General features: G+C 52.8%; 1 protein-coding gene across 4 annotated transcripts in view; it reads right to left on the bottom strand.

Annotated features, from left to right (window-relative positions):
- Positions 1-8,207, bottom strand: part of AKT2 (AKT serine/threonine kinase 2) — a 47,778-nt gene extending 39,571 nt beyond the window's left edge. Inside the window, exons 1-2 of one of the 4 annotated variants that reach the window (XM_040252725.1) lie at positions 5,554-7,656; positions 4,254-4,487 (exon numbers count right to left, since the gene is read on the bottom strand). Coding sequence is in view for 1 of the 4 variants with exons in the window: in XM_040252723.1 (XP_040108657.1) it covers positions 970-1,077 (108 nt within the window). In the remaining 3 variants the exon portion in view is untranslated. Of the gene's footprint in view, positions 1-969; positions 1,157-4,253; positions 4,488-5,553; positions 7,657-8,034 lie in introns of those variants that run through there. The other 3 variants (XM_040252724.1, XM_040252727.1, XM_040252723.1) reach the window with 3 other exon arrangements.
- Positions 8,208-15,981: the final 7,774 nt, after the last annotated feature.

The following is a 15,981-nucleotide window of genomic DNA, read 5'->3' as shown; positions in this document are numbered from 1 at the left end:
CCCAGGGTGAGACCCACACCCACACCTGCTCCTGTTCAATTCAAATCCCGACCACCACTTCCAGGCTGCAAGGGACGCTTCTCCAAACGTCAGCATTCTTGTCTACAAGAATGGATCCTGACACCAACCTGACCAAGCATTTATTTTATTTCAAAAGATGCCTTTTTTTGACAACCCAGGGTTGTCATGGGGACCCCACGAAGCTTGCTGCAAGCACAGCTGACAGTGAGGCCAGTGCTCTGGAAGACAAGCAGCAGTTACACCACGGCGAACTCTTCTAAGCCAAGGCCAGCCTGAGCCTCAGTTAGCCAGAGCTATGGTGGAAGTGGCAGCTATGTTAATACTATTACTAGCAGGTTGAAAGGACTCACCCAGATGATTCATGACAGGCCCATATTAACTTTTCAAAACTACCAGCTAAATGAAAACACATGAAAAGAGCAGACAACCCGCAGACACCACCCCAAAACCCGAGCTCGGCACCCCGCACCGGCACCCCCCCCCACTAGGTCTTTGGACGCCAGTTTGAGAAGCACGACCCTAGGGAACCCCAGGCCTGCCCAAATGACCCGGGTCTGCCACCCTCCTCTCCTCCTCCCCCAGCTCCAGCACCGTGGCCTACTCTCGGGTCACCACCACAGCCCGGCTCTCCCACCTCAGGGCCTTTCCCACACTCCCCTGCCGGCCTGGATGCCTCGCCTCAGGAGGTCGCCCCAAGGCCCTTCCCGCCAGGCCCTTCCCAGCCCTTCCAGCCGGGTCTCTGCCCCCTCCCCCGGGGCGCTCACAGGCGCACTCCCTATCTGCGTCCGCCTCTAGAGCAGGCGCTGCTCCCTGGTGGCCAGAGCTGCACAGGCCACAAAGCGAGACACCCGGCGAGAGAAGGGGCACAGAACCAACCAGACACGGCCACGGGCTGGCTCACAGCCACTCAGCAATCAGACGCCAAGGCGGGGGTAGGGGACCCCTCACCCCTTCCCCCTGGCCTGTCAGGGGGAGGATGGGGCTGGCCAAGGTCAAGGCTCCATGGGCCTTGGTGGATAGACACAGGCAGCCGCATGCCGTCTCCCAAGCAGACATCGCATGGATCTAACTCAGTCATTTCCAGGACAACTGAGGCTTGCTTTGTGTCAGCTCTGTCTAGAAGGAGAGAAAGCAAAGAAAAGATCTTTAGACCAACAGGAGCAATCCCAGAAACAGTGGCCATGGTGTTGGTCACAAGCAGAAGAGCCAGTCTTAAAAAGGTGGACTTGACCCCAGATAGAGCTGGGTTCAGATTTCACATCTGTCACCTACTCAAACTTTTAACTTTGGGTAAAGCCAATAGATAACCTTCCAAGCCTTTGTCTGGGGAGAAGAGCCGCCTCAAGCTCCCAGGCACTGCTGGGGAGCAGTGCCTGGCAGAGAGAGCCCGCTCTGCCAGTTCTCAACCACCACACGGCATCCTATGCGGCACCGTGCACTTCAATTTCCCACCCACAAAATGGGGGGACTGCTGCCTGCCTCACAGGCTGCTGAGTGTCTGCGGGAGCTCATGCAGAGTACTCAGAGCCTCTGCTGGGTGATCGGCGTGGTGAATATTCCTGTCCAGTGACTGGCCTGCCACTCCTTCCCTGCCAACCCCCAGGCCCAGGTTGGCCGCATCCAGAGCCCCTTCTCCACTCACAGGTACTCAGCCTGACAATCTCCAGCAGTAGCAGCTCAGATTTGCTGAGCACATTCTCTGGACACGCTAGCTCCATGAACCTCCCTCCAGGGCCTCTCGGCAGGGACAGCCCCCTTTCAGAGAGATGAAATGAGGCCCCAGGGCTACAAGGCAACCAAGAGAGGAGCCAGGAGCAGGGTTCACACCCAGGTTGGCTGCCCCCAGTCCAAACTCCTACACGATGACCCACAGATGATGAACATGGGCTGGAAAGGCCGGGGGTGGGGGTGGAAGGGAGGCAAGGGAGTGGCAGGCACCCCAGCCTGTTCGGAAAAGGGCCCACAAGGTGGCAAAGCAGGGCAGCCTTGGATTTCTGGCCTCACCCTTAGAAACATCTGCGGAGGCGAGTCCTGGGCAGGACAGCTGGGCCTGAGGAACTTCCTGAGGGAACCTGTGACATGCAGGCTCCCCTTGGCCAGCCTGGCTCACTGTCCCCCATTCCCGCACCTAGGGCAGCCAGGCCTCGATGTGGGCGGGCGCCGGGGGATGCCGAGCTGGGGGCCAGGCTGAGCTCCCACCCCAGCTCCCTCACTCCCTCCCTCCTGGTCCTGCTCCCAGGGCCATCTCCCCAAGCTGGGCCTCTTGCTGCTTGGCTGGTTGTCCAGAGGAGCCTGCCACGGAACCACCCCCCTGTGCAGCCCAGAGGCCTGGTGGCTGACAGTCTTCCACTGAAAGCTCTTGGGAAGTTGAAGAGAGGCCTAGGGAGGGGAGGGTGTCCCTGGAATCCCTGGAGGCTTGGAGATCAACTGCCAAAGACGCTCCCTTCCAATCCCCCTTCCCAAGGAACCAGAGGCCCAAGGATGTCTGCTCTGAGGGGCTCTGCTCCTTTCAGGAAGACTCCAGACAGAGCCTGGGAAAATCAAGAGCCAGGCTCCTGCTTACCACACTAACCCTTAAATTCCAGGCTCAGGTGTGGGGTTAGAGGTCACCCTCACCCTTGGTTATCAAGCACCTTCCTGGGTTCGTGGGGGAGGAGGGCCTTGGGAGCCACTCTGCCCAAATACAAAGCCTGTCAGTGTTGGGGGAACCAGCATGGGTTACCGGGGCTCTCCAGGCCTCAGTTCTCACTCCTGGGAGGTGGGAAAGTAAAGTCGCTCAGTCGTGTTTGACTCTTTTCGACCCCACGGACTGTAGCCTACCAGGCTCCTCCGTCTATGGGATTTCTCAGGCAAGAATACTGGAGTGGGTTGCCATTTCCTTCTCCAGGAGATCTTCCTGACCCAGGGATTGAACCTGGGTCTCCTGCATTGTAGGCAGACACTTTACCGTCTGAGCCACCAAGGAAGTCCAAGGGAGGTGGGAACCGGAGCCAATTCCTCCTCCGTCTGAGGGATCTTCACTCATGCACGTCCTCCCACGGCTCTCACTGCGTCACCTCCCCTGGGAGGCCTTCGCAGATCATTCCAGCTAAAACATTAGGTCCCCACTCCCTCTTTCCCCTGAGCTCCATTCATTCCACTGAGAGCTCTGGGAAAGCTGATCAATTTGAAACATTAATCACAACCTGAGTCCTATCACTGGCTTGCTTGCTGCGAACCTGCCTCCACTAGAAGGCAGGCCCCGCCATCCAAGTTCTAGAGCAGTGCCAGGAATGCCGCAGGCCCTCAGGCACATAGGCGGGGAGTGGAAGGCAGAACCCGCAGGTATAGTTGTTATCAGGCATTACTGTTGTTCTGTGCTGTTGTTTGAGATTAGCCCAGCTGCTGGGCTGGGGAGGGGTGAGCAGAAGATCAGCCCGTTGAGCCTCCCCCATGTGTCCCTTAAAGGGAACAGCCATGGGCCCTGGGGAACACGGTGCGAAAACCACAGAGGAGGTGGCGACCATCAAGGTCTTTGCTCTTTCTCTATCAGAGATTCTACTCAAGGGGGAAGTGGGAAAACTGACAGGCTCCAAAGTCTATCCCCGCCCCAGGGAGAAGCCTGAGAACCTCTCAGATGGCAAAAGGCATCTTCTAACACCCTAAGTCTGCCCAAGCCACTCTTCAAGACGGTCTCGTGAGGCTCCAAGTGACCCTGCCTGCCCTCAGCCCCTGGCCTGGCCACCCCCCTGCACGCCGCCCAGGCCTCTGTGCAGCCTACCTGTGCCTCACCAAGCCCTGTCCTTCCTGCGATTTCTGCGCCGTGGTTCCCCACACCCCCAGGCTGCTCCTTCTCCTCAGGTCACCTTGCCCATCTGGGATCCGCTCAGAGGCCTTCCTGGCAGCCCGTCACACCTGATTCTAATTGCCGAGCCCCTCCCCTCAATCTGCCCCTTGTTTATGCATCAAGTTCAGGGTTCACCTCCTTAACTCTACAGAGGCAGAGCCTTCGTCCAGTGCCCCTCTGTACCCCTGGTACCTGAAGACATGCCGGGCACAGAACAGGTGTTTGATAAATGTTGGTGGATCAACAAAAAGCTCTCGTTTCACTCAGCAATGCCTTCAGGATCACTGCCATGCTTCCCGCCCCGGCCCGCAAGGCAGTCTGGCCCCTGACTCCCACAGGCACGTCTGCTGCCCTCTGGGCTGGAGACTGCCCTGTGCCTCTCGGCCTTCAAAGGGACTGTTCTCACCTGGGTTGAGGTGGTTACCAGCACTCCTGGGAGCTATGGTGGTGGAGAGTCAATGAAAGCACATACAGCAAGAGAGTTTCCGCAGAACCTGACATCTGGAGGGGAGCTAGAATTTCGGCCTCGGTGGGGCTCTGGGCAGCAACGGTGGAAGAGAAGAGGGGCCTGGGGGATGCATGTGCCAGTCTCACAGTATGTCCCCTACCCCTTAATCCTCCAGAACCTCAGTCTCCTCATCTGGAAAATGGAGATGCTAATTTCAGCCCTGCCCTCCTCCTGGCGTTACCTGATAGGACCCTTTAACCTGGGAAGGACCTGCAAAATCCTAGCAGAAAAAAATAAGAATTACAACTGCTGAGATCTCCTGAGGGTTCACTGTGTGTCCAGCACTATTCTTAAGTACTGGTAACAGGAAACGTTTGCTGCAGGCTCACTGCTATGCCTGCATGGTTACAAGTGCCTTCCACAAATTAACCTGTTTAACCTTCACAGCAAACTATGAGGAGGGACTCATCCCAAGACACAAGCAATGAAATGAGCTCAGGAAGATGGAGGACTTGCTCCCAGTCATACAGACACCAAGGGGTACGGCTGGACTTGAACCCGGTGCTCTGAAGCACTTCAATGCAGCTCTTCACAGAGATTACAAACCAGGGCATCAGACTGCCGGATTCTGGCTAGGCCAGGCCAGGGGACTGAATTCCAGGACAATGCCTGAAAGGGTTGAGGGTGGCGAGGTGGGGAAGGACAGATGCGACTGCCACCAGAGCATTTATGCAGTGCCAGGCACGGTTCAAGAAGCTTCTCTTGGATTAACTGATGTGGTCCTCACAAAAGCCTGAGATGGATGCTGCTCTCAGCCCATTGCATGGAGGTGAACACTGTGGCCCAAGACCACACAACCAGAACGTGAAAGCATGAGAACGTGCACGTGAGCCCACCACGCCATCCTTGTGCAGGGACCTCACACACAGGTGCCCTGGTAACTGTCCTGTGTCTCTCCTGCTTGTTCCCTCCCGGCTCCCAGCAGACAGTCTGCCCCCAGTTAGAAGACGCCCTGGCTCAACTCAGAGGACGAACCAAGTTTTACCTGCAAGCCCCGAAATTGCTGGGCTGGCTGCTGGCAGAGGTGCTCGAGGCAGCCCTAGGCCCCAAGGCTGAAGGGAAGAAAACACCCAAGGGTGCAGCTGGCTGGAAGCCTGAGGTGACTGAGCCCCACCACCCCACCCCGCCACAAGCTTGGGGACCTAGTGACCGAAGAATTCGTTCAAACCCCAGTCTGGCCCCCAAGCGTCTGACAGACCTGGGAGAAAGCAATTCCTCCTCCGAGCCCCAATTTTCTGACTCTGAAAAATAGAAACACCACATCCACCCCTGGGTTCAACAAAACCACTGTTCCAGTTACACGCAGGCAAGAGGTTCACTCTGAGGCCAAACCAGGCCCGGGGTGCACTTCCCAGCTCTACCACTTCCACCTTTGAGATGTCGAGCAAATCATTTTACTTTGTAGCAAGGGTCTCAGTTTCCTCACCTGTAAAATGGGTATCACACTGCTGCCTAGCTCATAGGAGTGTATAAAACGGGAAGAACTGTATCTACCCCATGGGTGTGTTTGGAGGTTTGAATGAGTTCATGTGTGTAAACAGCCTGTCATGTGCCTGACAGGTTGAGTGTTCAATAAAATTCATGAACTCTGGAACTGATTTCCTACTCTGTGCCTCAGTTTCCCCTTCTAAAATGGAGATCATGACAACAGAACACAAAGTTCTAGGATGTGAGTATCCTGCAAGTTAACCCTTGAGACATTCTAAACAGCGTGTGGCACACAGAATGCACTCAACAGGCACTGACCTCACGATTATTGTTTTGAGTACTGCTGTTAATCCTATCAGGCAAACCCTCCAAACGTTAGCAGACCAAAGGAAGAAACCCCCAGTGCAGAGAAATTCTACATAGCAGTCACCACGGCCTCACAGAAGCTCAGGGACCATTCTCTCCAGCAACCACAACCCATGGAAGCCAGTCAGCTTGGAAGCTGACGGTGTGGACAAGAGCAACTGTCTGCCCGTTTCCACCACATCACCAGCCCACATTAGCTGGGTCAATGAGGGATTACGGCCAGCCCTCCGGGAACTCCAGACCTAGGGCAAAGGTTACGGAGCAAGCCAAGGTCACAGGCTGGCCTGAGGAGCAGGGGCAGTGGCCTCATGACTGGGGCGAGCTGCTCCAAGCTCCCACCCAGCAATCACAGTGAGAAACCAGATTCGTGGGGTAGCTGCCCCCAGTCCTTCAGAGCAGCCTTCCTCCCTGGGTCAGTGTGGGCTGGGGCATCCCCGCCCGAGTCCCCTTGGCCTATGGAGAGAGGAACAGCTGGGAAAACAGTGCTCAGCCTCGCTGCCGCTAATGGTGAAGCCAACTGTTAATCGCCTGGTGGAGAGCTGAACATGATGGGCGGCAGGACTGCTAACCAAGAAGACACAACCATGTGTCTGGCCTTCTGGCCAGGATGGAGGGGGCTGGACACCTCCACCACCAACCACTATCAGCCCAGAGGTCCTGATGGATGTTTTCTCTGAGGAGAGTAAACAAGGTTCAAAGGCAGACATGGAGGGCCTAATGACGCCTAGGACTCTTGCTGAGCCCAAGTGGCTTCCAAATGCAAGGAAAAAGGTGCTCAGAATCCCAAGGATAAAGATGTCCCCAGCCACCCTGCCTTCGCGGAGGTGTGGCCCTCAAAACACTCCTTCCTTCCAAGTCTTAAGCAGGTCCGGGGGCACAGGTCCTCAAATCCAAACTTCATAACCCTTCCCCTGCCTAATATGGAGCCGAAAGCTCAGAAAACAAGTGCCGTCTAAGACGTCTCCCCCCCACCTCCCCACACCCCAGCTAAAACCACGGCAAGAATCTGCCACAGGTGTCCCACACACCTTAAAATATAGTTTAATAATATGCAAAGGTTCTAGGGTAGAGAGCAGCCCCACTGACCATCCAGTTCCCCCGAAAGTCAACAAGAAGTTCAATAAAAGTGATTCCCCCTCCAACTCAGTGTAAACCCCAAGCTCCACCCACCAAACACAGAAGGCAGAACCCCTTCCTTATCGCTCGGCATTACCGGGCTCCCAAAGTGCTCCCCTAAAACACCCCTCGGGCCCGGCTCCCCGCCCCGCGCGGTCCCTCAAGATCACAAACATCCCAGCTCTCCTCCTCTGATACGGCGCGGCTCTACTTCTAAGGATGCCCCCCCAACGCCGCTCCAGGACCTCAGTGGTACAACCCAGAGGGCGCTACCCCGGCCACACTTGGTACAGCCCCCCTCCCCAAATCCCCCACCTCTCCAAACACGCTCTAGGAACCCTTCCCACAGCCCCGAATAGGTACAGCCCCCTCTACCGGGTGAGGCGCGCCCCCTCCAAGGCTCCGCACCCGCTCGCCCAGCGCGCCGTCCCTCCCGGCCCACTAGCTCAACGCCCAGCCCGCACACGCCGGGGGTCTGCGGCCCCCAGCCCTCCAGACGGTCGGTCCCCGGTCTTTGATGTGCGCCCCCTGCCGCCTCAATGGTACAACCCGCCGCCCCCGCCCCCTCAGGGCCAGTCCCACCGCCCCCGCGCGGCCACCCCCACTCCGTCCCGGAAAGGCGGGGGGGGGGGGGCTCAAGGACCACGGTCCCCGCCCGGCGGACGCCGGTGGTACGACCCAGGGCGGCTTTGCGGGGGGTGGGGGGCGTCCGGACGCGACCATCGCGGAGGTGGGGGGCGCGCTCGGGGACACGCGCTGGCGCACTCACCTGTCACCGCCGGCCGCCCAGCCTCGCAGGCGGGGTTCTCCTCCTGCCCATCGCCACGCTGCGCTTGATCCCGCTCCTTACGTTTCCTGGAGGCGGCGGCGGCGGCGGCAGCAGCGGTGGCAACGCCTTCGCGGAGCCAGGCCCAACGGCTCGCGCGGCGCGGCCCCCCCGCCCCCTCCCCCCAGCCCCCGCTTACCGCCCCCTCCCACCCTCTGGACGGAAATACCGCCTTCTCCCGCCACAAACAGGAACTGACGTAAGGCAGGGAGCGAGGGACCCCAAGGAGCGCTAGGGCGCAAGCGCAAGGTGGCGGAGGTGGCGGCTCAAGAGAAGGGCGCCTGCGTACAGTCGGCAAGCTTGAGCCGGCGTGGGCCTGGGATGTGCCTCGCGCAGGCGCCAGACGGGAAAAAGAAAAAAGAATTGCGCAGGCTCAGTAGGACTCTGACGACTGCTGTCCCTAGAGGCTGGCAGGCCGCTGTGATACTGCCCGGCATCCCCTGGTCCTTATTTACATACGCTTTGATCTGACTTTACTCCTTCCTCGTCTTTAGTCCAGGTTCCTAAGCTCTTAAAGATCCCGGGAGCGGACGTTAGGCAGGTTTTCCTTTTCAGTACCTCTCCTCGTGGTTGAGCACAGGCTCTGAAGCCGCACAAACCCAGCTTTGCATTTCCTTGCTGGTGGCTGTGGCCAGAAGGCTTGACCGTTTTCTGTGCCTCAGTAGCCACAGATGCAAAATGGAAACAATTACAGTTGCGTCACTGGGCTACTGGACTGTTTTACGTAAACAGAATGGTTTATATAAATTAAACCATATGACTCCAAAATATTATTCCTGTCTGCCCATCATATACATCCAATGAAATATGGGAATGTAACTTTTTTAGGGGTAACTTGGGCCTCCAAAGGAAATCGCCCTGTAAAAATAAAACTGCACAGATCCTGGCCCTTTTATTAACTATAGTAGACTGCCGTGACACATCTGGCATCCCAGTCCCTGCTCTCATAGGCTGGGTGGGGCTTCCTACCTTCTGAATTTGGGTTCCAGAAAAGTTATGACCAACCTAGATAGTATATTCAAAAGCAGAGACATTACTTTGCCGACTAAGGTCCGTCTAGTCAAGGCTATGGTTTTTCCAGTGGTCATGTATGGATGTGAGTTGGACTGTGAAGAAGGCAGAGCACCGAAGAATTGATGCTTTTGAACTGTGGTGTTGGAGAAGACTCTTGAGAGTCCCTTGGACTGCAAGGAGATCCAACCAGTCCATTCTAAAGGAGATCAGCCCTGGGATTTCTTTGGAAGGAATGATGCTAAAGCTGAAACTCCAGTACTTTGACCACCTCGTGCGAAGAGTTGACTCATTGGAAAAGACTCATGCTGGGAGGGACTGGGGGCAGGAGGAGAAGGGGATGACAGAGGATGAGATGGCTGGACGGTATCAATGACTCGATGGACGTGAGTCTGAGTGAACTCTGGGAGTTGGTGATGGACAGGGAGGCCTGGCGAGCTGCGATTCATGGGGTCACAAAGAGTCGGACACGACTGAGCGACTGAACTGAACTGAACTGAACTGAATGCCAGTGGTCATGTATGGATGTGAGAGTTGGACTATGAAGAAAGCTGAGCACCGAAGAAATGATGCTTTTGAACTGTGGTGTTGGAGAAGACTCCTGAGAGTCCCTTGGACTGCAAGGAGATCCAACCAGTCCATTCTGAAGGAGATCAGCCCTGGGTGTTCTTTGGAGGGAATGATGCTAAAGCTGAAGCTCCAGTACTTTGGCCACCTCGTGCGAAGAGCTGACTCATTGGAAAAGACTCTGATACTGGGAGGGATTGGGGGCAGGAGGACAAGGGGATGACAGAGGATGAGATGGCTGGATGGTATCACCGACTCGATGGACATGAGTCTCAGTGAACTTCGGGAGTTGGTGATGGACGGGGAGGCCTGGCGTGCTGCGATTCATGGGGTCGCAAAGAATCGGACATGACTGTGACTGAACTGAACTGAATGCCACATAGCTTCACAAGTATGCATTAGTTAGTGCATACTTCTACAAGTCTGGCTGGGAGTTGAAAAATCCTGGGTCTACCTAAGTCTGCAAGAGTGTTTCAGGCAAAGTCCTGCTCAAGAGTGTGTGTGTGTATGTGTGTATTCAGTCATATCTCTTTGTGACCCTCTGTGTGTGTTCAGTTGTGTCTGACTCTTTGTGACCCTATGGACTGTAGCTCACCAGGCTCCTCTGTCCCTGGGATTTCCTAGGCAAGAATACTGGAGTGGATTGCCCTTCCCTACTCCAGGAATGGAACCTGTGTCTTCTGGGCCTCCTGCACTGGCAGGTGGATTCTTTATCTCCACGCCTTCTGGGAAGCCCCAACTTCCCCAGAGGTAAACCGAATGCTGGAACCAGCCCTTGCTAATGGGTCTCCAGCTTGGAACTCGCTGCTCTGTGCTCCCCCTCATCCCTGGCCTTCCCCATCACACCCTGACCAATGTGTCCCCCACCACAGCCCTGACCATTTTAGTCTCTCACTGTGTGGAAACAGATCTGTCTCCTCCACTGCCCAGAAGGCCCCAGGAGGGAGAAGTCTAGGACTAACTTCGTCATCACTGTGTACCTAACACTGCCCAGCAAAGGGCCTGGCATAGAATGGGCTCTTGAGGAGTATTTGTTTCAAGAAGTAGTCCTGGGATTTCCCTGGACAGGAAGTGGTTAAGAATCCGCTTTCCAATGCAGGGGACTCAGGTTCAGTCTCTGGTCTGGGAACTAAGATTCCACCTGCCATGAAATAACTAAGCTCACGTGCCACAACTAGAGGGAAGCCCACAGGCCAAAATGAAGAGCCTGAGTGTCGGAAGGGAAGGTCCAAGATCCCACATGCCACAGGGAAGACCCAACAGGGCTAAATAAATATATAAATATTTTTTAAAAGAAAAAGCTAATACATTAAAAAAATTGTTTTTTTAAGTAGCTCTTCTGCTCTGCTCTAGGCTCAAGGCTGCTGTGGCCTACCCTCTTTACTCCTCTCCATGATGAACAGCACATAGCCCATTCCCCTACCTCTAAGTCTTCCTGGATTAACCTGAATCCCGTCCCTCCTGGGACACAGGGTGGATCACAATGCACAGAGACCTCCCTGCAAGCTCCCATCTGCTTGTGTCTGAACTTGTTGGGGCACTAGTAGTCAAGGGTGTGTGAGTGGTTAGCTGTGTCCAACTCTTTGGGACCCCATGGGCTGTAGCCCACCAGACTCCTCTGTTCTTGGGATTCTCCAAGGTGTGTGTGTGTCTGTGTCTGTGTGTATCTGTCTGACTGGTCAGCTGCATTCAGCTCTTTGGGACACTAGTAATCACAGGTGTGTGTGTGTGTGTGTCTGGTCAGCAGCATCCAACTGTTTGGGACCCCATGGGCTATACCCTGCCAGGCTTCTCTCTCCTTGAGATTCTTCAGGCAAGAATACTAGAATAGATGGCCATGCCCTCCTCCAGGGGATCTTCCCAACCCAGGGGTCAAACCCAAGTCTCTTGTGTCTCTTGCACTGGTAGGCTAGTTCTTACCACTAGTGCCCCTTGGGATGCCCAGTAGTCAAGGGTAATGCCTTCCCAACTATTTTAATAGCTGGTAGGAATTCCCTGGGGGTCCAGTGGTTAGGATTCAGTGCTTTGACTACTGAAGTGCAAGTTCAATCCCTTTTTGGGGAACTAAGGTCCTGCAAGTCATGGTACAGCCAAAGAAACCCCAGTACACAAAGGCGTATACTTATAATCTCATGAAACAAAGGTGTCACCAAATACTATTTGCCCTTATGTATGATCCACTCTAGGGCTTCCCCAGTGGCTCAAGCAGCGAACAATCTGCCTGCAGTGCAAGAGACACAGGGAACACGGGCTCAACCCCGGGGTGGGGAAGATCCCCTGGAAGAGGAAAGGCAACCCACTCCAGTGTTCTTGTTTGGAAAATCCCTGGTGGGCCACAGTCCATGAGGTCACAAAGAGTGGGACACGACTGAGCAAGCATGCGCTTATGATGCACTCTGGTAATTAATTTTTGTTTTCAGTGCCGTTTGAGACCCTGCTGAACTGATTTTCTGGCCCACTATTGGCTTGTGCCTTGCAGTTTGAAACAAACTAGTCTGGGGGTGAACAATACACACTGGCTTTGGAAATATAGACAGGCCCTAGTTCCAATCATGCCTCTCCTGTGTCCTTGACAGAATCCCTTCACTTCTCTGAGCCTGCCTTTCCTCATTGCAAAACAGTAGCAATAGAACTTACTTAGCAGTTGTTACAGGCTAGGTTCTGGGGGCCAGGGGTGGGGGTTGTCTTTTTAAATTTATTCATTCAGCTGTGCTGGGTCTGTTGCAGCACTCAGATCTTCCATCTTCCTTGGGGCATGCAAACTCTTAGTTGTGGCATGGGGTATCTAGTTCCCTAATCAGGGATGGAACCTGGGCTCCCTGCATTGGGAGCACAGAGTCTTAGCCACTGGACCACCAGGGACATCCCCCGGGTTATGTTCTTGACACAGTTCCCCCGTGTTATCCTGTTGCTGTCAACCCAGTCTTGGAGGTTAAGTACCATGGGCTTGCTCAGGGTCCCAGCACAAGTTAGGGGTGAAGGCAGGATTTGAACCCAGGCAGTCCAATATAAGAGCCTGTGCTTTGAACTCATGAAAAATGGAAAGTAATGGCCTACTTCTGTCCCTTGTGTAGCTTTAACTAACCACTTAATTACTGTTTGAGGGCCTCAGTCTCTCAATTTCCACATCAAGGGTGATTGAGGAGAAAATTTCCTAAAACCCCAAATTGTTCTCTACCCTCTAATCTATTCTGTAAACTTCCCGCCTATGACTATAAATATGGGCTGCACAGGCAACTCTTCTAGGGAGAAGGGCCTGGAGCGTCTCATCTTAAGCCTGCTCAAAGGCCTACTGATTCAGAAAAAATGATGAAGAATCTTGCCCTGAGGGATGAAGAAGGCATCTCCTCAAAATCCCCTCCTGTCCCCAGAGAGTAGAACTCAGTCCCTCAAGTCCATTTCAATCCTTCTCAGAGACTGGGCTTCTGATGGTGACAGGGCAGGTTGCCTGGGCCAGCCATAAAAAACCTCCTAGTAGGGACTTCCCTGGTGGCCAGTGGTTAAGAATCTGCCTTCCGATGTAGGGGGCATGAGCTCAACCCCTGGTCCAGGAACAAAGATCCCACATGCCGTGGGGTAATGAAGCCCACCGCATGCTGCAACAACTGAGCCTGCACAGCACAACCAAAGAGTCCATGCACTGAAACAAAGACCCTGCATGATAAGTGCATGGCCCAACAAATAAATACTTTTTAAAAAAGAACTTCCTGGTAGCCCCAAATGGGGAGACTTCCACTCCACCCCATAAGAGGTGGGGTGGGGGGGTGTCTATGCTTGGCAGTGGTGGAGATGGCCACTGGCAAATGTACCCTCCTTGCTACATGAGTAATCAGGGGATACAAGCAGCAAGACTTAAGAGTTCCCCCTGTCTGCATCCTAAGCAGAGCATTTTCAGAGGACAAAGTCCATAGTATTGATCAGATTCTCAAAGAAGTCTGGCACTGTTAAAAAAAAAAAGTTTTTTATTTAAAAGACTTTCCCATGTTATACAGAAATGTTGAAATAATATCTTTGACTCCCCAGCCAGAAGTTACTAAGCCCCACCCTAGGCGCTACTGTGTTGGAAAGATCCTTTTAGAGTCATTTTAAGTGTTTTGGCAGTAGTACAGATAAGCCTCAGGGCTTCTGTAAATGTTGGTTCCAATTTTTTTTTTTTTAATAAAATGTTTTATCTTCAAAACTTCTAATGAAAGATACTATGAACCATGCACATTCAACTTTTGTTTTGTTTTGACCGCACCACACAGTATGTAGGATCTTAGTTCCCCGAGTAGGGATCAAACCCGAGTCCCCGGCAGTGGAAGTGCAGAGTCTTAATCACTGGACCTCCAGGGAAGTCCCGACACTCAACTTTTTAACACATCAGAGATTTCCCAAACGTCTGAGGTGAGGCTAAATGTGCTTTTCTGCAGACCTTGGGATGAAATTTTCTCTACTCTCAGTAAGGCTGAACGCCTTATTGGTCTGCTCTGACACACATATGGCTTTTCATATTATGAAATAAAAGCTGAAGATCTCACCATTGTCTTCAGAGACCTGTGTGAGCCCCCCTGGCTGTCTGCCTAACTTGATCTCAAGCTTCTCTCGCCCTTGACCACCATATCCTAGACACACTAACCTTTTCTCTGCCCCACCAAAAAGACAAGCATGTTCCCACCTCAGGGCCTTTGCACTTGCTGTTCCTTTTACCTGGACTGGTCACCCTCCCTGATCCTGATCTTTGCAGGACTGACTTCTGTCTTTCAGAACTCAGTTCAAATCTCACCTCTTTAGAGAGGCTTTCCCTGGTCACTCTGAATCCAAAAGAGCTATGCTGTCCCTCCTTTTCAGCATATTTGAATTCTCTACCTAGCGCTTAACACTAAAGAAAAAATTTTTTTTTATTTTGTACCTGTCTTCCCCCAACACTGGAACATAAACTTGCCCATGAGGGCAAAGGCTTTGTCTAGAACATTGCCTACGCACCAGTTGAGACCTGGGGAATCAATAAATATCTGTTGACTGAATGTGGTTTTGATTAGGAAGGTTAAAGCTCTGTACTGGGGTGAATTTTACTTCAGGTCTGAGCTTGTCTTCTCACCAAAAAAAAAAAAATGTGAACAAATAATAATAATCCATTAACCTTTATGGAAGAATTCTCATATATCAGGCACATGCTGGAAACTATATCCATGACCTGAATATGTTCCTGTGGGTAGAAGTCTCTGTAAGGCCTATTTTGCAGAAGTAAACATAGGCCCAGAGAGGGAAAGCCTCTGGAAAAATACCACATACCAGAATGTTGTGGCGCCCAGATCCATTCCCAAAGATGTCTCAGGCCAAGACCACACTTTTACCCATAGCATTGGACTTCACATGCAGGTATCCAGATTTGAGACATGGTGAAATCTCATTTAATGCTAATTAAAGTATGTGGGTTTGAATTACATAAATATTTAAAACATAGTTTCCCATATTATTAAGAAAAATTAAGACGATGTGAATATCACTGGATTTCTTTTTAGGTCATCAGGAAGGGACTCATTTCACAGCAGCCTAACAGGATAATTTATAAAACGCTATTCACGCTGCTGCCACCAGATGGCACCACGTGAGCCGGCCATCCCCGCCGGAACCCAGCTGTCTGGCAGGCTTCAAGCCTTCCTGGAGAAAGTTGGACCTTCAGGCTGTTATGGAAACATTCACTGTTTGAAAGGAAACTCTGACAGGACACCTAAACGCAACACGTGATTGGAACTGGATTCTGAGCCAAGGAAAAAACATGGCAATAACGAACATTACAGGGAGGGTTGATGACACTAGAATATGAACTAGGGTTTAGATAAGAAGAGCATTGTATCCTTGTTAAGTTTCTTGGTTTCGATAGTCGTACCGTGCTTATGAAAGAAAATGTTCTTGTTCTTAGGAAATACACACTGAAGTATTGTGAGGTAAAGGGACATGATGTTCAAGTGAACTCTCAAATTGTTCAAAACCACACTGTGTTTGTGTGTGTGTGTGTGTGTGTGTGTGTGGTGTCGGGGAGAAGAGAGAATGGAGCAAACAGTTGGCAAATCTGGCTGAAGAATATATAGGAAGCACTTGTTCTATCCTGCTACTTTGTTATAAATTTATAATTAAAATAAAGAGTAACCCCTAAAGCTCTTTTTTGTAGTCAATGAGAATGTCATTAAAGGGTTCTTTAGGTGGTGGTGCTAAGGCTGATGCAGAAAATCATCCGTTTCAGAGACAGATGAGAAAACCACACCGTGCCAGGCACTGTTTGAGCCCTTCGCAAGAACTGACTCACTTGGTCCTCACAACTAGATGCTA

The sequence above is a fragment of the Oryx dammah genome, unplaced genomic scaffold (assembly GCF_014754425.2).
Source record: "Oryx dammah isolate SB20612 unplaced genomic scaffold, SCBI_Odam_1.1 HiC_scaffold_13, whole genome shotgun sequence".
Lineage (NCBI taxonomy): Eukaryota > Metazoa > Chordata > Mammalia > Artiodactyla > Bovidae > Oryx > Oryx dammah.
This window is presented reverse-complemented; position numbering and strand designations above follow the sequence as displayed.